Source organism: Hemicordylus capensis, chromosome 1 (assembly GCF_027244095.1).
Source record: "Hemicordylus capensis ecotype Gifberg chromosome 1, rHemCap1.1.pri, whole genome shotgun sequence".
In the NCBI taxonomy this organism is placed as follows: Eukaryota; Metazoa; Chordata; class Lepidosauria; order Squamata; family Cordylidae; genus Hemicordylus; species Hemicordylus capensis.
In genome coordinates this window covers 356,410,558-356,435,979 of record NC_069657.1, presented here as the reverse complement: position 1 = coordinate 356,435,979, position 25,422 = coordinate 356,410,558, and the positions used below count along the sequence as shown (strand labels likewise).

Sequence of the window (25,422 nt, the reverse complement as noted above, 5' to 3'; positions counted from 1 at the left end):
GTATAGAAATCAAATCAAATCAAATCAAATCAAACAATAAATAAATAAATAAATAAATAAATGAAATTAAGTGCAGATTTTAGTAATATATATATATATTTATTTATTTCATAACCGGTAAAATCAAATCAAATTTTAGTGCAAATCCATAGCACAATAAATCACCAAGTCCCTTTCCTTCCCTCTTCTCCTTTGTTTTTATCTTATACATTACATTATGAACTTGCAGGCAGGAACTTATGAATGTTAACTTAACAGCCACTAATTTTAGATGATTTTATAAACAGAGCACGAAGATGAGGTGCCATAGCATTCTCCCTGTTTATACAACAAAGTAAGTTCAGTAACTACAGCGAAGGAACTAAAGAAAATACAGAGAACCTGAAATTCCTGAATATAACTAAGCTCCTAAAGGCCTGATCCTCCTAATGGCTTGCTAATGTGTCAGCAAATACAGGATTTATATATACAGTATACAGGATTTCAACTGCAGGGGAAATTTACATGTTAGATTTGATTTAATGATTCAATGTGCTATGCTCCTGATCACCACAGAATAATGGTACCGGCGCAGCGGGGAAATGCTTGACTAACAAGCAGAAGGTTGCTGGTTTGAATCCCCGCTGCTACAGCAGCAGTGATGTAGGAAGATGCTGAAAGGCATCATCTCATACTGCATGGGAGGAGGCAATTTTAAACCCCTCCTGTATTCTATCAAAGAAAACCACAGGGCTCTGTGGGTGCCAGAAGTCGAAATCGACTTGACAGCACACTCTACCTTTACTTCTACTGCAGTGTGAAAGAGAGAGGGGAAAGAGCTGGTGATGTTTCTTGGTGTATTATCCAGATGGAATGGTCTCTCAGAAAGGAATTCCTTTCTTTGAAGAAAAAGAACATCTGATTTTATGGCCACTATTAAGGCGGACTTTATACTGAAATGCACTGAGCTTTGCCTTATTTTACTCTGCCAGAATAAATTAAGCTCAGTAAAAATTTTAGGCTGACATGTTTTCTAAAGTTTTTTGGGTTTTTTTAATTGTGCTGCCTCCCCACTTTTCCTTTTGCTCAATATCATCTTGACTTTTCATCCTCTGGACCAAAGGGACAGTCGATCAGCACAACTATAGGTGGATTTCAGGTAGCAATATGTTGTTTAAGGAAAGCATTTCTTTCAAAGTTTGCACACCATAATTGCTGCATATGCCACTCCTTTTGCAGCCATTATTACTCTGGTTTTGTAGCACTGGGCTCCCAGAAATAATATACTCCAGGGTCCAAAGACCTTGAAATGTTCCATTACCTAGGCCTCTTCTGTGATAGTGATAGATGTTGGTCATCAACGATACTTGCAAATAGGTCTACATAGGCTAGTCATTAGAAATTTTGAAATGATTAAAGTAAACAGGGAACCCTCCCTCAAAAACAACAAAAGATTGCTCTTCAGAATATGCTAATATGCCCAAGAAAAGCAGAGTTAAATTGCTAAAGAAAATAGCTAGTTTGTGATATATTAATTTAAAATATACAAAATGCTATATTTTCATTTCTTTTAACATTAATGGCCAAGAACTGCTGAACATGAAGCACTAATAGAGCAAATATTGTATATCTTTACTGTCATCAAGTACAAAAATGACACAGACCCTAAGGACTGGAATTGATATAATTTTCATTTAATCCACTCCCTCCCCATTAAAGGTAGGATCCTCTACACAGCAACACATTTAACCCATATCACCAGGTTATAATGTGCATCAAATAAAGAACAGTAATAAACAAGGTACCCCACCCCACAGGAACCTGGCTGCAACGATGCAAGGAATAGCTTAGAATACATTCCATTCCTATACACATTCTATTCTTGCTTCTTTCCATTCACATAATATTTACTTACCCATCCACCCTATATAGGAAGCAGAGCAGTGTGTGTTTTAGAGGAAATGATGGACATATAATTACAAAACACATTTAGCATATTAAGAACATAATGAAGCATTGACAGTGTGTAATGTTTAATGAACGCCAACTTAAATTTGGTACTGTGATATTTAATGTTCAAAAAAACAAGGTGGCCAGGAATATATAGCTTTCCAACCTGAAAATGTGTCCTCTTTTGTGAGAAGTCTCCTCAGTAGTCAATGTTTTTGGTTCCCTTTGATTTTATTGTCACTTCAGCTAGGCTATGACCTGTTGGTGCCTGTGAAGTACTCAGGAAGAAATGCTAATGACATTATAGGTCCACTGTATGTTATTTTATGAAAAATGGAAATGCATAATGGATAATGTGGTTGCAAGTTACAGTAGCTTAGAAATATTAGAAATACCCTAGGTGGAATGAAGCATTCAGTGAGAGGTTGGTTCTTTGGAGAATAATACATTACAACTGTAGATGTTCAGTAAATAATCTAAAAATGTAAGTACATTAATTCATGCTTCAGGAAGCAGTCACACTTTCCTTGTTCACTGCTATTCATTGTTCCGCTTCTGCTTCGTTTAAAAAAAAATGAGGGCAAATATAGTGGTTTATCCACATCTAATTTAGATATTTTGCAGCAGAACGTCACTGCAGATGAATAGTTAGGAGCTAATGAGAGCACAGAAGCTATGCAATTCTACCCAATAATGCATCTTGCAGGGACTGAGTGGTAAATATTTTCGTCCTAAATAGATTTCCATATTTACTTGGCATAGATTTAGCTAAGCATGCTTGGTCATTTTGAAATCACCAAGTGATGGGAATCTGAAAGGATTTTAGGCACAATGCTTTCTGTTCACCCTGTGCCCCACCCTATGATCCTTTAGACACAGAGTGGTTGTGTTTCGCTTTCTCTGCTCCTTTCCCCAAATAGCTCTCCTCTACTGAGATAAACCAATTATACCATCATCTGCATACAAAGGAAGCCCTTATGAAATACCACCAAGTCTTCAATGCCTCCCCCATCATCAGTCTGAGCCTGGACCACTTCACACAGCACAATCACTTTCAGTGCTAAAATTATTGCAGTCATCCATCAGAAGACCTTAGCTGCTGCTCTGGCATGACAGAAAGGATGTGCCTCAATGAGCCCTGGTGACTCAACTTCAGGTGCTTCTGGCCAGGCCTGCTCAACTTTGTCCCCCCCCCCCCAAGTGTTTTTGGACTACTACTCCCATAACCTCTAGACACAGTGGATTATGGCCAGGGATTATGGGAGTTGTAGGTAAACATCTTCACGAGGGCCCAAGCTGAGCAACCCTGATCTAGGCTCACTTCAGTCCAGCTTTCACTCAGTATCAGGAGCATTTTTGGTCACTTTAGTGGATAATCTGTGCTGGAAGAATGCGGGGAGTGTGACCCTATTTGTTCTCTTTTGCCTCTCAGCAGCTTTCAGTCCCCTTTATCATGTCACCATGGTCTCTTTCTCAGCCAGCTAGCTGGTTTGAGACAGAGGGTCACACTTTACTATGGTTCTGCTCCTACATGGCCTTTAGATACCGGAAGACAATGCTGAAAGACTGTTGTTTCTCTCATGTGAAATTTTCCTGCAGTGTGCCACACTGGTAGAGATCACAAAGGAATTTGGGACTGGGTCACATCAGCATGCCGATTACAGCCAAAGCTATAGCCCTATTCACATGTTATGTTCAATCCATGTACATTCTGTGTACATAGGTACAGATCTGTACACATGTACAGATAAGCCCTCCTCAGATATTTTTTAAAAAATCCAAAATCTGTACTCACCTACAGTGTCCCAAGAGCACACCTGAAAGTCCCACCCAGTGCTGGCGTGTTGAGAAGTCTCATACTGTGACACTGGAAGAAACTCACAGCTTACCAGTGAGTTGTTCGGGAGCAATTCAATTTGCTCATTATCATCCTTAAAAGGTGAGATTCCTCTGGGTCCCACAGATTCCCCTCTTCCAGTATAAGCCCACCCCAATCCATGCCCTTGTGCTTATATTCAGATGGAACAGGGTTCCCTGGAACTGAGTGCTGTGATTGTCAGCAGCTAAGGTACTGGCAGCAAGGAACAAGACCTCTTCCACAGCAGCAACCATGGTTTTGCACTCCCTCCCTCGCTGAGCTTCACATATTTGGTGAAGATGTTATCCATTTCTGAAAACATGTTAAGTGTATTTACCTTACTGGTTTCTGGACAATCCAGAATGTAAATACACTTAAAATTATCCAAATAATTTGTTGGTATTTTAGTATTTTGAACTGGTTCATTAAGATGTTATTGTATACATTGTAAGCTACCTTAAGGCGGCTTATTTTAGAATGAAAGGCAGAATTTAAAGTACACAACTAACATCTATTTGTTTTTTATCCTTTGCTACTTGTTAATAGGAAATACAGTCTCATCCTTCCCAGAATGAATTCCACATGCTCAATGAAGTCAGATATACCTCTTCCTCAGTTTTGGCATTCTTGGTTACTTAAAGATTGTGCCATCGAGTTGATATCGACTCCTGGTGACCAAGGAGCCATGTGGTTTTCTTGTTAGAATGCAGGAGGGGTTTACCATTGCCTCCTCCCACGCAGTTTGAGATGATGCCTTTCAGCACCTTCCTATATCACTGCTGCCTGATATAGGTGTTTTCCATAGTCTGGGAAACATACCAGCGGGGAGCCAAACTGACAGCCCCTTGCTCCCTAGGCAAGATGCTTCCCTGCTGTGCCATTATGTGGCATCTTGGTTACTTAGACCTACCAAAAAGCAGAGCTCGGTTGTTCCAAAACATTCCCACCAGACCTTTTTGGTGTGGTAATTCACCTATCAACTTAACAGAGGGAAGAGAGCTGGTCTTGTGGTAGCAAGCATGACTTGTCTCCTTAGCTAAGCAGGGTCTGCCCTGGCTGCATATGAAAGCGAGACTAGAAGTGTGAGCACTGGAAGATATTCCCCTGAGGGGATGGAGCCGCTCTGGGAAGAGCATCTAGGTTCCAAGTTCCTTCCCTAGCATCTCCAAGATAGGGTTGAGAGAGATTCATGCCTGCAACCTTGGAGAAGCTGTTGCCAGTCTGTGTAGACAGTACTGAGTGAGATGGACTATGGTCTTCGGACTCAGTATATGGCAGCTTCCTATGTTCCTATGAAGTTACCTACCTTAAGCATCCTACAAATTCTATTTCTTAAGTATTTGCAAGGTATTTGCAAACAATGTATTTCAAGGAACATATTTGCAGGCAGATACCAGCTCATGAGCATCTAGCCATGGCCATAATATGTAATGTGAGAAGTAGCTTCTTGTTAAGGACATTCTGTTATTCTTTGGAAAGATAGGGAGAGGCCACACCCACCTCCCTCCATGCCTGACCTGCTGACTCTTGATGACAACTTTATTTGACCTTCGGTGTGTCCTTGGCTCCTGTCTTGATCTTCTGGCTGCTGCTTGTTGATCTGGCCTGATCTCTTGTGTGCTACTGGCTCTCTGCTCCTTTCTTGACCTTCCTGACTGCTTTCCTGGCAACATGACCTCTGCGGTGTTCCTGGCACTCCCACTGCTGGCTTTCGACTTTGGGGAGTCTGCTTTCTAGATTAAACTTTGAGGCGCACTTGGCTCTTACACTCAAAAGGTTTATGCCTGCTACCCATTTTAATCCTGAGAAAGTGTGTGTCAGGAAACAAAAGAATGTGCTAAGCAAACCAAATTGGTTCAAGCCCAGTTGAACCATGTAGGCAAAGCAACATCATGTAAACATGGCATTTAACATAACTCAAGGAAGGGAATTAGAAATCAGATGTAAATGTTGCTTTAAAAAGAACCCTGCCATAGGAAAGCATATAGATTTACTGAACCATGGGCATAGCAAGGTTGGAGTGGGCCTGGAGACGAGATTTTAAAATGGTTCCCCCACTGCTGATTAACAAAGGAGACTTTCAACCATGCAATGCGATCCTATGTATGTCTTCTCATAAATCCTAACAAATTCCATAAGTGTGTAGAGAACTGCAGCCTTAGATAGCAAATCTAACCACATTTAGCTGGAAGTACATTTCACTGAAACCTAAAGGACCTTGTAATTTTCTGTTATGAAAGAAGCCACTTATAGGACTTTTTTCATAGTTTTTTAAATTTAAAAATATTAAAAACCAACAATTTGTCCAATCCACTTCAATTTAAATGTACATATTCCTCCCACATCTCTCTGCTCAAAACCAAAGCCCTATGCCCAGTCATTCCAGGTGATCTAAAGGCTGGGGCTGAAATGGGATTGGTTTTTTTTATGAAGGCAAAGGGCAGATTCTTCCATATCAGGGTGGAACTACTTTTTTAAAAATAGTTTTTTTAATTTAAAAAACCAGCAGATTCCTCAATCTCTGAATTAAATATTCAGAGTCATTTTAATCTGTCCTACATCCCCCCACCTTATTATTATTTCACCAGACCGGTGTACTACATACTTAAGTTTCTCCTCACAACAATCCTGTGAAGTTGGTTAGGCCGAGAGAGAAGTGACTGGCCCAGAGTCACCCAGCAAGTATCATGGCTGAATGGGGATTTGAACTTGGGTCTCCCCAGTCCTAGTCCAGCACTCTAACCACTACACCACACTGGCTCTATGGCAAGCAATCCCTAAATATTCAAGGGGGGGGGGCTAACCACAAAAAGGAAATCACATCCTACCTCCATTACTAAGCCTGTGGAGTCAAAAGCTGGGCAGAGCTGTAGTGGGCAAGGGTAGCCAGTGCTGGCCACCTGCCTCCCTCCTTCCTTGCTGCTTGCCTGCCTGCCTGCCTGCCTGCCTGCTGGCACTCAAGTTCAGGCTTCAGGGAGGCCTGCACAGAGGCCTCTCTGCAAGCCCTGCCCACCCACCGTACAGCTGAGAGGCGGAGACTGAAGGGGCTGAAGCAGCTTACAGGCTGCTTCACTCCCCTGGCCAGAGCAGGAGGGCTAGCAGGAGAGGCGGCCAGCAAGCAAGGCAAAAGGGACTGGCTAAAGGGCCTTGGGGGGGCCCTCCAGGCCCTGTGGGCCTAGAGACATTTTTCTCCCCTTGCCCAATAGAACTTACGCCCCTGTATAGAACTTCTCAAGAAACATGCCAGTAGCTCTGCTTCAGAGGATGATAACACATCTACAAAAAACCTTTCCGCACATTCTCCATGACAAGGTACCAACTGAACATTGCTATAATAACTTGCATTGTATGGTTCAATGAATATTTCATTATAATTCCAGGAAAGGCTTTTAGAAGAACACATAAAACAATTGCATAGAACTACTTCTCTAACCACAAGAGAGAGAACATATGCATTTTAATTTCTGATTAGGGAGGCATAGACATGATCCATCAGTAAATCGGTTGCAAATCAACATGCAAGTGAAATGAGCCAGCACAGTAAGAAATTTGTAGAGATAACCTTATTAGCAACTTGAATCCAGATCAGAAGTAGAATTGGCTGAGTGATCCCGGGGGGCGGGGAGCAGTTTCATCATTTCGCTCATAGCAAAAAGATTTGGGAATCACAATGCTTAGTAAATTACTAAGATACAGTTTTAGGTTAAATGGAAGTTTGAATTTTGCTTACACTTATTATTCAGCTGACTCATGGTCTGTCAGAACAATTAATTTTATAATAAAAGCCTGAATCACCAATGCCGATAAACCCAAATTGCTCTTTCCAGCACTCAGTCGCCAGAGCCAGCAGCTGTGCACAGGACTGTCTAGTTCTATGCCAGAAATAGTAACTATTTAGGAAGAATTAACAGGTAGGTAGCCAGACTGGAAAACAAATTCCTCTAAATACATTTCAGTTTAATTGCTTTTTTAAAAAGTGTGTGTTAATCCAACAACTTAAAGCAATTTCCCTAAACATTCTGAGAGAATTATACTTATCCTGCAGAAGTAGGGGGAGGTAGTTTGTTAGAGGAGACCTGTTGTGTTTGTGAAGTTATTGTGTGCTTTTCTATTTATCTGCATATGTTTAGTTGGTTGTCAGAATATGTTTGTTTTCCAGGGGAATAGGACTAAGCTAGCTCTGAAGGTTCACAGTGGTGGGAACATCTATAGAGTAAACTAAATCGGGTTGTGATGTGCCAGATGAGGTGTTATCTTTGAGGTGTCTAAGACAGCTTGGAGCTTGACAGGAGCCAGGAGGTGCAGAAAATGGCCTTCCCATATTGTCTTGTCCACTCTCTCTCCATCACGAGTAATTTCACTTACCTGTGAATTTTGTGATGTTGTCATGTGTGTTTTCCCGTCCGCTCCGCCAGCAGCAGCAAATGATGTGGAACAGGGGCAGTGAAATGCCTGCAAGTGAAACTTACAGGTTACAGGGAGAGATGGAAGCATGTGATATGGGGAGATCATTTTGGGCAGCCACCCCATATCTGCTGTAATGTGCAGTTTGGGTCTCAGGGCAAATTTGCATTGATCATCACACAGTCTGCCACAGCTGTTCCTGGGACTATAATATGCTCTTTGTACGGCAACAGGTGCCCTCTTTTGATTAGCCCCTGTCTTTTTGGTTCTCTTACAGTTTCACACTCCTCTTTAAACAGAAGCAACCAACTCTTGCTGTCTTCTGTGATAAATAGTGTGCATGTGGATGGAATGTAAAATTTCAAATGGGAACATATATTCTTCTTCGACAGGCAGAAAACTGCCAACCAGTATCATTGGCATTTTTAATTGTTCACTATACAGGCTACAGAGCAAATCTGAGTTTGGTCCACAAAAAGCAGTGACACGCAAAGTGGCAAGTTACACTACAATTCTGCATGTTAACCAGGAGAAAAATCATTTTTTAGTATTACAGCAAATTATTTCTAGCAATGTTGCTTTCTCATGTGTTTATGTGGAATTCAGCCCTCTATCACGGATGGAAATTGCTACTGCTACAGACTTCTCTGTCAAATAAGTGTGTAGCTGGACGGGAAACTCAGCCCAAACATCTTTTCGTGCCAAAGTATGTTTAATTGGTTTCACTTCCCAATGCAATTTTTTAAAATCCGTATTTTACAGATATTAGTATCTGTAGTGGTACATGCATATGACTAGCCATTGAACTACCCTTTAGACCCATTCACAGGTGTGAATAGTTCTGTAAAGGTGGCTGGTTTCACTTCTCTCTAAACCCTTTTCAGCTCTTCCATTAACGGGCTTCTTCCTTGCTTTACTGCAAATTGGATACAACCACTGTGGTAAGGATTAAAGAGTACTAAATTGATATGAACTAGTCAGCATTAAATGCTAGGGGTCTGCACGGAACCACCACACTGCGGTCCGCCACTGGGGTGGGGGGTCGCTATAAGAGCAGCGGGAGGGTTTACTTACCCCTCCCGCCGCTTTCCACCGTGGCGCCGTAATTAGTAGAGTAATTGGGGCGGCAGGATACCTCCCTGCCGCCCCTTCCCCGCTGCGGCTCTGCAAAACTCCCAGTAATGCTTTGCGCGCGCGCACGTCATGCACACGCTTCACGTCACTGAAGTGCGCACGCGCAAAGCATTACTGGGAGCTTTGCAGAGCTGCAGCGGGGAAGGGGCAGCAGGGAGGTATCCAGCCGCCCCAATTACTCTACTAATTACGGCGCCACGGTGGAAAGCGGCGGGAGGGGTAAGTAAACCCTCCCGCTGCTCTTAAAGCGACCCCCCACCCCCAATCTGGACCACCCAGGTCCGGACCGGTCCAGAGGCCATTTCAATGGCCTCCGGACCGGTCCGGGCCCATCCCTATTAAATGCATCAATAGGCAACCAAGACAGATATTCCTAAAAGTTACTGTGTGGGTCTGGCAACTGGCTCAAATCCTGCAAGCAAAGCCAGGGTTGAGGCAGGCCAATCACATAACCCATGAAGGGTATCTTTGCTTATTAAAGCTGTTGATGAGTCCTAATCCCTAGCAGTGTTCCCTGTAACAGGGAATTCCAGACGTTGTTGACTACAATGACAGCATTCCCAGCCAAAACCACTGCAGCTGGTGATGTTGGGAGTTGTAGTCAATGTCTGGGATTCCCTGTTACAGGGAACACTGGTCCCCAGTTGACTACTGTTTGGGGTACAGAAGGGCCTCCTCAGGCACTTTATTCTTGAGAGTTCATTTACACAATATTACACCCCCAAAAAACTTCACTGTCAAAAGAATGGATGTCCCTCACCAACAGATCTTACTTAAGAACCAGATCTGGAGTTTGGTCCAAAAAAAAAAAAAAAAAAAAAAGGAAAGGAAAAAAGGCAGGACTGAAATTTGTACATTATAGGAAAGATCTTGAATTCTAATTTAAACAAAACTATATTCAAGTGGTTCCTTTTTGTAAAGAATAACCAACTTAAAATTAAGATAAGCAAGCTAGGATTTTATCTGGAGCTACTTGCTGGAATCACATCACACCCATTTTGAAAGAGCTGCACTGGCTGCCAATTTGTTTCCGGGTCCAATTCAAGGTGCTGGTTTTGACATTTAAAGCCCTTATCCGTTTGGACCCTGGATACCTGAGGAACTGCCTGCTCCCAAGGGTTGCTGCCCAGTTGACAAGGTCATCTGAAGGGGCTCTGCTCCGGGTGCTGACAATGAGGGAAGCTCAGCTGTCATGCACATGGGACAGGGCCTTCTCTGTTGCTGCCCCCAGACTCTGCAATGCTCTCCTGCTGGCTATTCACTCCTCGGCCTCCATCACGGCTTTTAGAAAGCATGTGAAAACTTGGCTTTTTACCCAGGCTTTTATGTGATTGTCTCCACTGCTGCTTCTTTATATTTTATATGGTTATTTTATGCATGTATTTTAAAATCCTTTTAGTTAGATCTCTGTTTTTCTATTTTAGCTTAATATTTTAAATTGTGTAATTTTTATAGTCTTGTTTTAATTTTTCTATGTGAACCACCTTGGGATTGTTTTTAATGAAAGGTTGCATATAAATTTAACAATAAATAAAAAATAAAGAAATTAACAATAAAATAAACTGTTTCATAATCCAAGAGGCATAATCCGAGAAAATAGCAATTGCTGTATCTACAAATTCCCACCCCCATTGTTAGCTCTACCAATAGTACAAGCTATTTCAATACCAATTAAAGCAAGCCAAATGACAATATTTTTTGAAATAAAAAAGGATTGCTGCTCCTTAACCAAGCAAGAATAATAAAGGACCTACAAACTTAATCAGAAAAAGGAGAACAATACAAAAAATGTGTTTCTTATGTTTTCAAACATTAGCTTTCTTTCTGTCCCCCAAAAGCATGGGTGACATTTATTTTTCTTCTCATAAAGGCTCTTATAACTGAATATGAGTGACATCTCTGATAGGATATCAACCAATTTTAATGGGCTGTGGGATGTCATTTAAAACTGTGGCGGGAGGGAGGGATCAGCAGTTCTGCCTCTGCATCATGTTCTTGCTTATGCTGAAGTAAATCTGACACAAAAAGGAAATTTTGCCCTGTCATGGAGTATTGGTCATGTCACTGTGTTATAAACCAGAACAAGCAAGTGCACCAGAAATGGCGGGCGGGGGGGGGGGGGAAGACAGCTGCATTCTAATAGGCTTTAGTTCTGTCAGCTGGCTTGTTTCATCAGTCTTGCATGTTTATTTAAAATATGTGCTGTGGGAGATTAGAGGTTTCCTGGTTCTGCTGATAAAATGTCAATGGAAACATCATTGTGGTCCCAATTACAGCATACATGTATGTCTGTGTCTGTGTGATATGAACAGAACTTGAGTAGGAGAAAACCACGACAAGACACCTCACCAAATTTGCGCAGCTCAAAAAAGTAGGCAGAATATAGAAAATACATCTTGTAGCAAGTGTTTCTATCCCATGTGGCAGTGAGCACTAGATCTGATGCAAATATCACCTCCTTCGGGAAAGTAGAGCAATAAAGTCTAGGAACACTAGACATGCTATCTGCATCCTACTGAAAATAATGAAAGTGTCCTTGCCTAAGCCCTAACCAGAAACTGAGATTCAAGTAGTCTGCTTCCTAGATTTCCTAGACATGTAACCATCCATTCAAGACCTTGGATGTGTTATTTTAGCATGAAGCCACATGTTCTAAAGTTTAAAACATCCAGAAGAAACAGAAGTGCATCCACAATCACACTCCTGTATTAGAAGCACTGGAGTCTGAGCTATATCTTCAGGGTCTCTCTCTCTCTCTCTCTCTCTCTCTCTCTCTGTGTAATGAATGTGTATCTTCAGGTTATTCTACCAATTCAAAGTATTCAGTAGTTATTTGTGTACTATTTCCTTTCCCTTCATAATCCACCTCCAGCCATCCAAGGACCAGGGTCTTCATGCCCCTTAGGTTCTAAACTGCAGTTCGAACTTAAATCTCCTAGGAGGGGGGCGAAGTAGCCACTGAAGGGTTAAGAAGGAGAATTTAATGAAGACCATTGTTGTGAACAGCAGAAAAAGCAAACCTCTGGCAGCACACAAGGAAGACACAAACTAATCTTGTAGCTCAGCCAAGAAATAAGGTCTGATTTATTTCACTTACCAGTGGTATCCATCTCACCGTTCTGCACAAAGCCAGAAAAACAGCTAATGCTTTTCTTTCTTTCTTTCTTTCTTTCTTTCTTTCTTTCTTTCTTTCTTACGAAGCAACCTGCCCTTCTCTGATTATTAGACCTTGCTGGCAGTTAGTATATGCACTGACTGCTTCAGACATTGCCAGGGAAATTTATATCTCCAAGGATGACAAACAGCCATTAGCTCCATTATCAGCAGACTATACAAGCCTATCAAAAAGACAATTGAATTCCCCTAAGGTACTCCGTTTGGGGAGGGGAGGGAAAGCACAGATCGAGAACTCAAACGCAGTAGAACTACACACAGACTCACTGACCATACTCTGTAGTATTGACGGTACACAGTAGGAGTTAAAAAATTTAAAGAATTTTTCAGAAAGTGAAACATCAGGATAAAAGGAAGAAAGTGAAAGGGTTTGCATCCCTTTTATAGAAATCTTTTGCATAGGTGTGCCTGTGCCTATGGTCACAAAGGACTTTGCAAGTTTTCCCAACTTACAAAAGCAATCAGTTCAATCTTGATGAGACAAACAAAATGCAAGCCCAGTTCACTGGCAAAAGGTACTCAGGCTTGAGGTGCTGGACTCTCCTTGACAAAGTTACTGACGTTATTCCCACGATCCATAGAAAGCAGGCTAAGGAGCTTAGCCCACTTTCCAGGGATCGTGGGAACCACCGGGCTTGCAGGCCAGCCCAGTGCTCCCAAGGCAGCTAGCCCACCTAATTCCCTCTTCCTTAAATGAGGTTAACAGAGCGGGTTCTCTGTTAACCTCATTTTTTTGCTCATGTGTTGCCATGGTACGTGGCGACACACAAGTAGAACCCCGACCGGGAGGCTGCAAGCAGCCTCCTGGGCTCGGGGGTCTGTCCAGGATGCCATGCGCACTCGTGCGGAGCATCCCGGAACTTCTGGGAGCAGCGCAGCCCCCAATCCCTACAGCCCCCCACCCGCTCTGCTCCGGCAGCCATGTGGGCGGCCAATTCGGCTGCCTAGCTATGAGCAGCTGCTTGTCTGTGGGGAGAGTAAGCTAAGCCCGCTCTCCCCTCAAGCCCAACAGAAGCTCTTCACACCAATCAAGAGAAGAGCTTCTTCACTGTGTCATAACTTCAATATGCACTGTGTTGCAGAGAAATTACTTATCCTTTATAAGTAACTGAACAGGAAGCCAACTTTGAGAAACAAATGTTTGATATTTATTGTAGCTATTTACACAATTGCTCAAAACCAGGCTGGACTCCACAGATGACACACTGGGGGGGGGGGCGCCTAGGAAGGCACCGCACACTCACACGGTGCCTTCCTGGGGTTTGGGGGACTGGGGCGCCATGCAGCCGTGCTCCCCTTACCCCAACCCCCGGGAACTCCCAACGGAGCTGCGGCCGGGAGCAGGAGTGCCCGACCAGAGCAGCCGCTCATATGGGCGGCCGATACGGCCACCCAGCAACGAGCAACTACTTGTGTGCAGGGAGAGCAGGCTAAGCCCATCTCCCGGCACAAACCCCCTCTGGCGCTTCACACCAAGCGTATGAAGCACCTCATTACTTACTAAATATAGGCTAAGAGAACAATAAACTAACAGTCTCTTATGCAGAGAGAGATAGAACCTCTCAGTATTTTTAAGTCAACAAGGAACAGACTAACAAACTGTGACTCCACCCCTCCCCCCAAAGCCAGTAAATAGAGACATTCACTCGGAGAAACATTCCCCATACAAAAAGTTGAGACAATGCCTATGGCAAAATCCCAATGCACTGCTGGTATCTGAACTGGCAACAACTGATCAGAAGAGATATCTTGGGGGTCATAGTGGATAGCCCAATAAATCATCAGCTCAGTGTATAACCACAGTGGTGAAAGGGCTAGAAATCCCATCAGATTATTAGGAAAGGGATTTAAAACAAAAAACCACCAATATTATAATTTCCTTACACAAACCTAGAGTGCAGACACATCTGGAATATCACTCTTGGTTTGTGGCAGTCACCGGGAATTGCAAGGGTGTTGCTGAGGGACCCTTCCCTGGGGCTTGCATGGAACTAGCAACTGGTATGGGCAGCAACGGCCCTCCGGCCCGCATGTGTGTCTCTATGGCCAGGCAGTCTCATGAAAGAGTGGTCCTTGGGAGAAGGGCATAAGCGTCTAATACACGTTTTATCATCACAGGACTTTCGAGCACTATCCCTTTGTTCTGTTGGACAGCTCTGCTCCTGAGATATGGCAGAGACTGCATGCTTTCACCCCAGGGAAAGGGGCTTCGTCCCCCTACCACTACAAAATGGTACCAAAGGGGGGGGGGAATAGAACAGTATCACAGAAAAAACCAAGGGCTTTCTTTTAACTCAAATTTGGGGTTATCCCGTTCACGGTCGATTTTCCTTTGCTGGAACAAATAATGTACCACACCCGTCTGGAGTACGTACAAACCAGGGGCCCAAGGCTGAACATCTAGATACATATCTACACACACACACACACACACACTTATAGACATCACTCTATGCATTTGGAAGGACCAGCACTGCCCACGGGAGCTTTAAAAACAAAGACAATGTCCAGGCATGCAAGGCAACCAATGTCCTGCTGCCCAACCAGACAACACACAAAACACTTTTAAAAGGATGTCTTGCTGAGCAGCCGCACGAGATTAGGTGTTTTGTGAATGGAAGAGTTCCTTCCAGGTCTCTGTGCTTCTTCTCCTTCCCCAGATGGAATCTATCAAAATGTTTTCTTGGTAATTCTAAGTAAAGATCCTGTACCATGCCAGGCAACGCACAAAGATGTGCATTGCAGGTTGCTTAAGAAATCCAGTCCTTAATCCCTCTTGGTGCCAAGCATGCAAGAAAACAACCACTCCCTTCCTCGGAACAAGGCTTTGCCCATCCAGACCCTTGAAATTCTTGTCTTTCAAACTGCAGTACAAAAGAAGTGCCACAGAAAACCTGACTTGCTAGCCTCCCACCACCTCCCAGCACACAAGCCACACTGCAGATGAGTAGGTGCAATGGACAGAGACAGACACCAGATTTGTGGGGTGATGTGTTGTCTGTTTAATTGACCGCACTGCAGGAAAGTTGTAATGGCTGGGGTTTCTGCAAGTGTGTAGCTGTGATGCGAACCCTGCTGTGCACAGTGCTGGCACACTGTTATTTCTGATAAGCGCTATGATATCACTCCCCCAATGGCCTGGCATATGTGCCCTTTGTGGGGAAACAATCTAGTTGTTCAATTTCTTGTGTTACCTGGGCTTCATGTGTTTATGCACAAATTGCTGCAGTCCTGAAATGCTGGAGACGTCTCTTGCTGTCTCCTTGTCACCCCATCCTTTTATTGGGGATGAACAAGAGGGACCCATAAGATGTAGGGAAATTGGGCATTTGTCAATATTTTCCTTTCTCTTTAAATGCAGTGTCCTTGTTGCCAAGCAGAGGCAAGAGGAGAAAGGAGACGGCAGAAGGTGTGGCATCAGCTCTAAGAGGTAGCCAGCAAGAAATGCAGCCAGCATAGAACTGACCCATTTCTGACCTCTCTGAGTCTCACTCTCTATGGTTTTGGGAGGAGTTAGAGCACAAAACCCAGGTTATGGTGGCAGCAGAATTAGGATAACACAATCCTACCTTCTAACCCTAGGTTTCAGCAGTGAAACTCACTACAAACCGAAGGTTCAAATTCAAGATTAGGATTGAAAATGGACTCGTGGTTCGGTGACAAAACCACGGTTTCATGCATTCGGATGACCACAAAGCTCTGGCACATTTACCTATGGTTTGGTGTTATGTCCAAACACGGCCACTGTATTCACATACATCATCCTGAGAGCATGCCCAGAGGTCCCGCCCTGATGCTGATGTGTTTAGAAAGCCTCGCTCTCCCCTGCTTTGCATATGTACAGTCTTTGTCTGAAGAGGCAAGTGCCATAAGCATGATGGCAGTTGTTTCCATGATTGGAAGGCTAGGGTGCTCCAGCCTTCCAAGGCTTTATAAGCATGTCAGAGAGCCAGGGTGGGGCTTCTGGATGCACTTCCAGGATTTTGTACATGAACACAACACTCTATTTTTTTAAAAAAATGTATGAAGAGGTCATATGCCTACAGCCACAAGCTCCAGAGCTCACCTTGCATCAGATAGGGGTTAGAATTCTCTGGTGGCCCAATCATAGCAGAACATTTCTTTAACAGGAAAGGAGCCAGGCAAGGCTAGACAGGGAAGGAAGGTGTACCATTGGAATCCCAGCATTCTGACAGCTCCAAGGTCCAGTCATTAGGAGGGGTGAACATATTATATTTACCTGAATCCAAGACTAGCCCCCCCCCAAGTTCTTCAATTTTAGAATGTGGGGGGCTGTCTTAAATTCAGGGTCCTCTTCCTTTTGGATAAATAGTACAACCTATCTTTAACTCATTTTTAAAGGGGGTCATCTTAAATTCAGGTTTGTCTTCAATTCGGGTAAATATGGTAGTGCCATAGGCCATGCCGCCCACCCTGCTCCTGAAAGGTCTGAATTGGCTATAGAGCTACTGTTCCCACACAAGCAGTTCCAATGTTGCACCCAGTCCATCAGTACTACTGTCTGTGTGATTGGAATACACTTTTTAACTTGCTAGACTCTAAATCAATAAAAGGCAGTTGCTCCGCAAACTTATTAAAGGCTTTCTTGTAAGATCTTGACATAGATCAAAGCAAAATGTCAGATCCTTTGTAAGTTAGTTAAGCTTTGCTGAATCTGTTCTGCTGCATCTCCAAGGAATAATCTCTGGCAAAAACACCTTGCAAGAGCATAGCTCCTTGGCCCGTATAGCTTCTTGGCCAAAATGGATTTTATCCATTTTAAATTCACAGAATGGAATAAACATCATAAGTGAAGCCTTAAAGCATGGTAATCTAAAATCCTGCTGCTGTTGGTGATGATCTTTTGTTTTTGCTTTTGCTTTATAAAGATGCACTAAATGAAGTAAAAAATAATATCTATCCTGGTTTTCTTCATTTTACTCCCATCATTGATTGATGTATAGATGAGAGAATTAAAGATTGTAGAAGGGGAGGCAGCAAAAGATTCCCTACATTTCCTCCTTTGGACTTTGAAAGAGTTGGCAAGTATTTTAAAATAGTGCAAAGGAATTAATGGAGTTGTTATCATTAACCTAAACAGCACTACCCATGTGTCAAAAGGCACCAAATTCAAAACAGGCACAGCTCATGAAGCCCTGGCTGGTTTGCTTTCTCTTATTTGACAGATAGGTGATGGCGCGTTTCCACTAATTAAAAAAGGGCTTTTTAGAATGAATGAATGATGCATCCAGAAGCACATATATATCTTCAGGACTAGATGTCAATACCAAAATCAGGGATAAGAGATATAAGCATGGGTGCAGATCTCTAGCAGGCTCTCTTCAGCAGTTCCTCTTATTCAGACCGGAATTCCCAAACGTTGCTTTCTTTAGTACATGTGGTGAAAATGATCCTGCAAATGCCACAGACTTTTTAATAGTCCAATCCTATGCATGTGTATTCAGAAAGATTCCACGCAAGCTGGAGCGATGGTTAAATTAAATGCTAACAGATCCTAAGTGTGAGCCAATACCCACACAAAAATCTACCCTATAGTTTGCCTGCATCATAGTCAATTCAGAAAAGGGTGATAATCACCACCTTTTGCCTAAAGTAAAACTGCTCCAAACTTTAAATGAATATTTTCCTTTTTAAAAATTGCAGTGTCGCTAAAACCATATTCTGCAACAAATCCAAAGCTACATAAGGGCAATTTTTTAAAAAAATCCATATTTTACTACTCTGTGTTAATGTAGGACATACTAAATTACAGAAATAATGTATTTCCTTCAGACTTGAAAAAGCACATTACTTCTTTTCACCGAGTGCTTCATCTAGGGTTGTTCTTTCATTCTTAGCCTCTAATGAACATTATAGTTAATCATAGACGTAATTTTTGCCAACATAAATTCCTTTAAAACTGCAAGCTTCCAAAACAACTCTAAGTCTCCAGGACAGTTTCAGGATCACATGGGGGGTGGGGATTGGTATTCCAAAAAAATATTTTCTTGTTTCTCAATATAAAATGAATGTAAGAAAATGTCACTCTCCAAAGTCTCTCATAACAGCTTATGAGAAAGGACAGTACTTTGCTCCATAGAGACACATGGTAGGGGAAACTGGTATATGTATGTGTGTGGCAGGGTGCATATGCTGTGCTACATCTACTGGTAACCTCCAGGCTTGACTACTGTAATGCACTCTATGTGGGGCTGCCTTTGTACGTAGTCCAGAAACTATAATTGGTACAGAATGTGGCAGCCAGATTGGTCTCTAGGACAACACGAAGGGACCATCTAACACCCATTTTGAAAGAACCGAACTGGCTGCCATTATGTTTCCAGGTGAAATACAAAGTGCTGGTTATTACCTATAAAGCCCTTAACGGATTGGGTTCAGGCTATTTAAGAGAGCGCCTCCTTTATCATGAGCCCTGCTGCCTGTTACGATCTTCTGGAGAGGTCTGGTTATGGTTGACACTGGCTCATGGCGACTCAGGGCCAGGCTTTCTCTGTGGCTAGCCCGGAGCTTTGGAATTATTCTATGCTTCCAGCTGAAATAAGAGCATCTCCTTCTCTGTTTGTTTTCAGGAAGACCCTCAAGACTCTCCTGTTCTCGCAAGTTTTTAATTCAAATTAATTTTAATAATTTTAATAGTTTGTTTTAATAACTGTTTTATGCTTTTTATTGTGGCTTGTGTATTTTAATCTGTGTTTTTAAAATTTTGTACACCACCTAGAGATGTACAATACATATCAGGCAGCATAAAAATATGATAAATAAATGAATAAATGAATGAATGAATGAATGAATGAATGAATGAATAAATAAATTAAATAAAATGAGGTTAATGACAGAGTTCAAAGCACCCCTGGCAACTGCATATGATTATTTTACAGAGGCCTTCTCTGGGTCTAATGAAATGAGACATGGGAATGTTTTCATTTAATATCGAGGTGCAGGTTACTCACCCAAGGCAAATAGGAAAGGACTGTCCCAGGTGACCAGGCAGTAAGCAGCACTCCTTCCCACCCTCTGCCATGGTCACTCTTCAAGCAGCAGAGTAACTCACAGGGACCAAGAGTTGTGGTGCCACTGCAGCTGCCCATCTCATTTTTCCTGCACTTTTTAAGCACATGTGAAGCCGGGCATGCAACTGTGATTGTGTCATGGGAGCATGCAGAAGTGAAGGCACTCTCCATAGCCACACCCACAGTGTCATAGCCTTCACTTAGATAGATGCAATAATTGGGGTAGGGCGGAGGTTGGGGTCTGTTACAAGAAGTCAAGGTTATGTAGACTCTAGGAAATGTACTAGAATGAATGCCCGGGAATGCCCACTGAAATCCTCTGGTTCTTTCCAAATGGCCATAGGAATGCATGGAATTTCAATGCATATCATGGCCCTTTGGAAGGAAGCAGTGAATTCCAGTGGGCATTCCCAGTCATTCACAATAGGATGTCCTGACACTAGTCCACTGTAGGACTTGCATGCTGACAGTCCCAGATTCAATCCCTGGCAGCAGCTTCAGACAGGTAGGGCTGGGAAAGACCCCTGCCTGAAACCATGGAGAACTGCTGCCAGTTACCGAACCAAATGGACGAATGATCTGCCTCAGTAGAAGGCAGCTTCCTAAGACAGGAAGAATGGTTAAAAAAAAAAGGTTGGAATAGCAAGAGTAGCACATTATTTCTATGTAGAAAGCTAAGGGCTTTGTATCCCTGCTGAGACCCTGGAGGAGAAAAAGTACTGGACTGTGTCCCTGCAGCACCACATCACTGGTAGCATGCCTCTGGGCAAGAATGTAGCTATAATTGAGCTGATGGGTTCAAAGAACCTGGGCCCCCCAGCTCCCAAGGGCCCCCCAGCTCCACTCCGCCCTATTTTCTTCATAATCTCCCTCACTCAGAGGCAGGGGTGTAACTATAATAGGGCAAAGAGAGTCAGTTGTCTGGGGGCCTACTGCCTTGGGGCCCCTCCCAGAGGCAAGTCACATGACTGACTACCCAAGACATGCATCCGCCCAGGCCTCCTTCAGTTGTATTCATCCTCCAAAATTGATGTGTTAAGACCTGGAGCTACCAGAACAGCATGTCTTTCCCTAGTACCATTAAATGACTTGCATCGTCCACAATTTATAAACCCTTTTTAAAAATAATTTAGGATGATGTTCTATTGTGGCACATAGGTGTTATTTATATATATGTGTGTGTGTGTGTGTGTGTGTGTGTGTGTGTGTGTGTGTGTGTGTGTAAATAAATTTGCTTTTTGTTACCACTATTCAGCCTCATTTAAGGATTTCATGAGCTGAGCTTCAGTGGGGGGGGGGGGGCGCATTTTAAAATCTTGTCTCTGGGCCCACTCCAACCTTGCTGCGCCTCTGCTCAGAGGGGCCACCAGGGAGAAGGGTCAACACCGGCCCCCTCTCCCCAAGCTACGCCCCTGCCTCCGAGGCAACTGTTTCTCTTGCTCTGTAAGAAGGAGGCTTCTCTATAGAGTACAGGTGTTTGTTTGTTTGCAGGCTGAACAGCCCAGGGACGCTACGGGGGCCACTCTGCCCAGTCTGAAAAGGCTAGGAGGGAGCTGCATTAGTGTCCACATTGGTGCTCTCATGGTGCAACTCATCATGGCATTAAATTTATTAGAAAGGTTAACTGAATAATAGGTTTCAATTTACAGTGGATTGTCTGCAAAAAAGAAAACGAAAAAGAAAAAAAGAATCATCTGAAATGTTACTGGCTGACATCCTGCCTAACAAAGTGCACAGGCAATGGAGGGGCTGCAGGGATGTGACTGAGGTTTGCGAGCTACCCCTCCCTTCCTTCTTCTACATGCACACTTTTGCACAGGCAGTTGAAATGTAGACTCTGCTTGCACTCTGGAAGCACCCTGGAAGAGAGGAAAGATGCTGCTGACCCTCAGCATGACAATACATGTGTAGTGAGCACTCTGAGAGTTGCACGCAAGCCCCTGTCACATCCCCGCAGTCCCTCGTCATTGCGCACTTGGTTAGTCAGGATGTCAGCCATGATTTTTAGCTTTGTCATGAGTTCCAAATGCATAATAAGAAACCACATTCAGTAAATCGGCCAAACAATTCCAATAACCAGGGCCGAATTAACATAGTAGCAAATGTAGCATTTGCTACGGGCCCTGCGTTTTCTAGGGCCCCGCACGCCTGGCTTGAACGTCTGCCCCTTCTTTTGCTCCCTATTTGGTGCTCTCTGCTGACTCTCCTCATTGCCTGCTGCTGCCCATTCTCTCGCCTCGCTTGAGGGCACTTAAGCAAGGTCTTCCTGGCACCATGGTGTTGATTGGGTTATCTATTATGTCAAGCAGCACGGGAGGGAGAAGTAAGAACAACAATAGGAACAGATAGCTTGCAAAGGGGTCTCAAAGATAACTTAATCGCCAGGGAATTGGTCCTTATTTGTTTGAACTGTAAAAGTTTTTAAAAACATACACACAGAGAGTAAAAGAAATAAAAGCAGTTTAGATTAAAAAACAACTAACTATTAATGCCGGGCGGAAGAAAGGAAGCTAAAGAAGATGCTAGTTGAATGTTGCCAGCGTTTTCCGACTGACTGGGAGAGGGTAAAGATAAACAATGAGAACATGTACCTTTAAGAGGAAAAAGAAAGCCGGAAGTAACTCAGATGCACGGCAAGAGGAGTCTCAAAGTTTAGTGAATCAATTGAGGGGTGCTTGGAGGGAGATTATATAGTGGTCTTGTTGGGTAAGGTCACTTATATCTTCCTTTAGTATCTAGTGCTGTTGGGAGGGAATTTGTGATCATTGCTTTTCAAGGAACTGCCAAATTTAAGATGAGCTCCTTTCCTCTCCTCTAGAACTGAAATAACTACTGCTGCGTTGCCAACTTCATTAGCTTTACATTGGGATGCCCGTTGAAATTGTCCAAAGATAAACGGAGGCTGCAAATCTAAACACACTTACGAGAGAGTAAGGCTCATTGAGTTCAGTGGGACTTACTTCTGAGTAAACTTGCTTAGGGTTGCACTGAATGATTTGTGCATTTTCTCCTTTTAATATTAAGCACGTTAGTGTAATTTAGATTGAAAGAGGCTGTGCCTCCTGCCAAAAGATTGTCTTTTGGATACTTCTGTTTTCATGGAAGTTGCTAATGCACCTCATCATAATCACATTCATTTGCAATGCATCAACTATTTTAAATATACATCTGCTTTCCTGTCAGGCTTGCACAAGAGGTTAAACATATATTCTTAATATTGTCAAATGGCCCTTTTAATGTGATGGCTGCTGGGATCCAATATGTTCTGCACACATTGGAATCAAACATCCACTGTTGTGTGCCAAAATTGCTAATAGGTTCAGATTTCTCAAAGTACAGAATTCCTTAGAACCTTTTAATTTAAACATTCAGAGTTTTGTTCCCCACCCCCTTTCTCTTTGTGAAAATAATTCCAAAGGAGAACCCATGGTCAGGAGTCACAAAAGTGTGTGTGGGGTGTGTGTGTGTGTGTGTGTGTGTGCTTTGCAAAGTTTGTTGACTGGCTGGCTCAGCTGAGTGGAGTCATGGGGTGGTTGGTGGGGGGGCATTAGGCAAATGAAAAAATTGAATTACTTTACTATGCAAGTAAATAATTTATGTTTTAATATTTATGTGCTTTTTTTTTAATTTGGGGCCCCTTCATAACATATGCTACAGGCCCCACACTAGCTTAATCCAGCCCTGCCAATAACACGACTGAAATCTTAAATACTTTTATTCATCCATTTGGCAGGTCATCCAATGCTACAGTTGGGTAGATTCTGGATATTGCTCTGGGAATGGGTTGCAAGAGAGAGAATGTTTTGCAGAAGCATTCTGTACATGCTTCTGAAAAACTAGAGAAACAGGCATATACATTTACAACTCAGGGAGGTTACCGTTGATGTTGCCATGGGCTTCAACATTATTAAAGCCCGCGATACAGTAGGGCCAGGTGAGGCCACAAAAGAAATATTCACTTGCTTCAGGAAGCTGACAATGCAATCGCTGGCACAGAAGCCTGTGAGTCAGTCCTCCATATCATTGTTACTCTGTACCATTAGGAGGTAACATGCTGTTAGGCAGTGCTGTGTGAATACCTCTGCTTCAGTTAAAGTTTCTAAAATTGTGATTAACTCTACAGCAAGCTGCAATTCAGGTGCTATTATTACTTGAAGCCCTTGGCAATGATGCAAAACACATCACAACCCTATACATTATGGAGGAGCTGGAGGCATTTCCCCCCTCCCTGGGAGATACAAAGCATGCCATTCATTATGCATTTTCTTTCACCTGGTCACAAGCCACAGTATGTCACAGGAGGCCATCTATTCCTGTTGGGGAACACAAGTCAATGCTGTTTGGATGACGTGTTCCTAGGGTAGTAATCAAGCTTTAAAAGAATGTACTGTATTCCTTTTCTTCCCTCACAATAGCACTTGCACTTTAACTGCTTGTTTGGTGTGCAATTGAAGATGCTGTAATTAGCACTGTAACACTCGAGTTTATATTAAGGCACCAAATGTGGTGGGGGAAGCTATACAACCTCTTTTAATTTATACCCAAGACGCTGACAATTGTCAGCTACAGCATGAGCAAAATTAGACATCCTAGGAGGGAAGAGCTCCTAAAGAAACCAAGTGGGGCTAATGGCCTGATGCAAAATATTTTAAAACATATAAAAAGAAATACAATACAGAAGAGATCTTTTTCACTAAACTAGTGAAAAGGTTGAACAACAAACCCAAGAATACAACTGCAATCTTAAATATTTTTTACACAAATGTGTATCTGGAGATTTGGCTTATCCAATCAGCAAGATGTTAAGTAGCAAAATAATTAAAAGCAAACAAGATAAAAATAACTGTTAAGCATATTAAACCACAGCTATCAAGGCAAAGTCCCAATGATTGCCAATACGATCAAAATCCCAGCAAAACTCTCTTCCTTTTTGTCCTGCCAATGTTATCTTAACCCTAGCCAGAAAAAGCCAAGCCAAAGATTTTACAGCACATCATAAAATGTTCAGGATTTGGCAAATATCCAAAGGAAGGGCATCCGATTTGTACTGCAGCTACTTATAACATCTTTCCTTAATTTGCATCCTGTTCCTAACCATGTATATTTATTTGAAATTCCACTGATTTTAAAGAGACATTAGTCCTGATGACACAATCCTTATGTATGTCTCATCTTATACATGATTCCTCAGAAATAAATCCTACTATGTTCAATATTGTTTATGCCCAGGAAGGTGTCCACAGACTGGGACATTTTTCTCAGCTAAATATGTTCAGGATTACTGTCTTTAGGAAATCCAATAGGCTCTTAAAAGTTGTGCTTGCTTTTTCAAACTATGATGGAACTGTGGGGGAAAATAAATAAATGGAAATATCTAGTATGCTTTTCTTATGCCATTTCCCCTATGATTATTCATTTGTTGGGTGGCGGGGACTAAACTGTGCAAATACAGTACATGTCATTCTTTCTTTCTACAAGTTACTTTGTTATGGATACCAATAATGACCAGACTGCTAATGGGCCTGTTTCAGGCTATCTCAGGTAGGAGATTGACAGATTGTTTGCCAGCTGTCTCTGCCACCTTCAGCCAATAGGTGAAAAAACAGCATATGGCACACCCTGCATGGGTAGGGAGATACTACAGGAAGGAGACCATGTAAGGAACTGGAACACAGGAAACTGTCTTCTGCTGAGTCAGACCATTCGTCCAACTAACTCAATATTGTCTGCACCGACTGGCAGCAGCTCTCCTGGATTTCCTACAGCTCTACCTAAAGATTATGGGGAGTGAAGGTTGGGTGGTTCAGATTCGAGATTCAAACTGACCCTTTGAAGAGGAGATTCTGGGGACAAAGCATGTGCTCTGCCCCTGAGCTGCTGCCCCTCCCAAAG

General features: G+C 42.8%; 1 protein-coding gene across 4 annotated transcripts in view; it reads right to left on the bottom strand.

Moving 5' to 3' along the window:
• The window catches only part of PHACTR2 (phosphatase and actin regulator 2), a 152,130-nt gene that overhangs the window by 97,419 nt on the left and 29,289 nt on the right, over positions 1-25,422 (bottom strand). The window contains exons 1-2 of one of the 4 annotated variants that reach the window (XM_053290457.1): positions 12,423-12,664; positions 8,153-8,239 (exon numbers count right to left, since the gene is read on the bottom strand). The exons of 2 other annotated variants lie outside the window; for them this stretch is intronic. In XM_053290457.1, coding sequence (XP_053146432.1) covers positions 8,153-8,239; positions 12,423-12,435 — 100 coding nt within the window. In that variant the 5' untranslated portion in view covers positions 12,436-12,664. Of the gene's footprint in view, positions 1-8,152; positions 8,240-12,422; positions 12,665-25,422 lie in introns of those variants that run through there. One more of the 4 variants, XM_053290461.1, reaches the window with a different exon arrangement.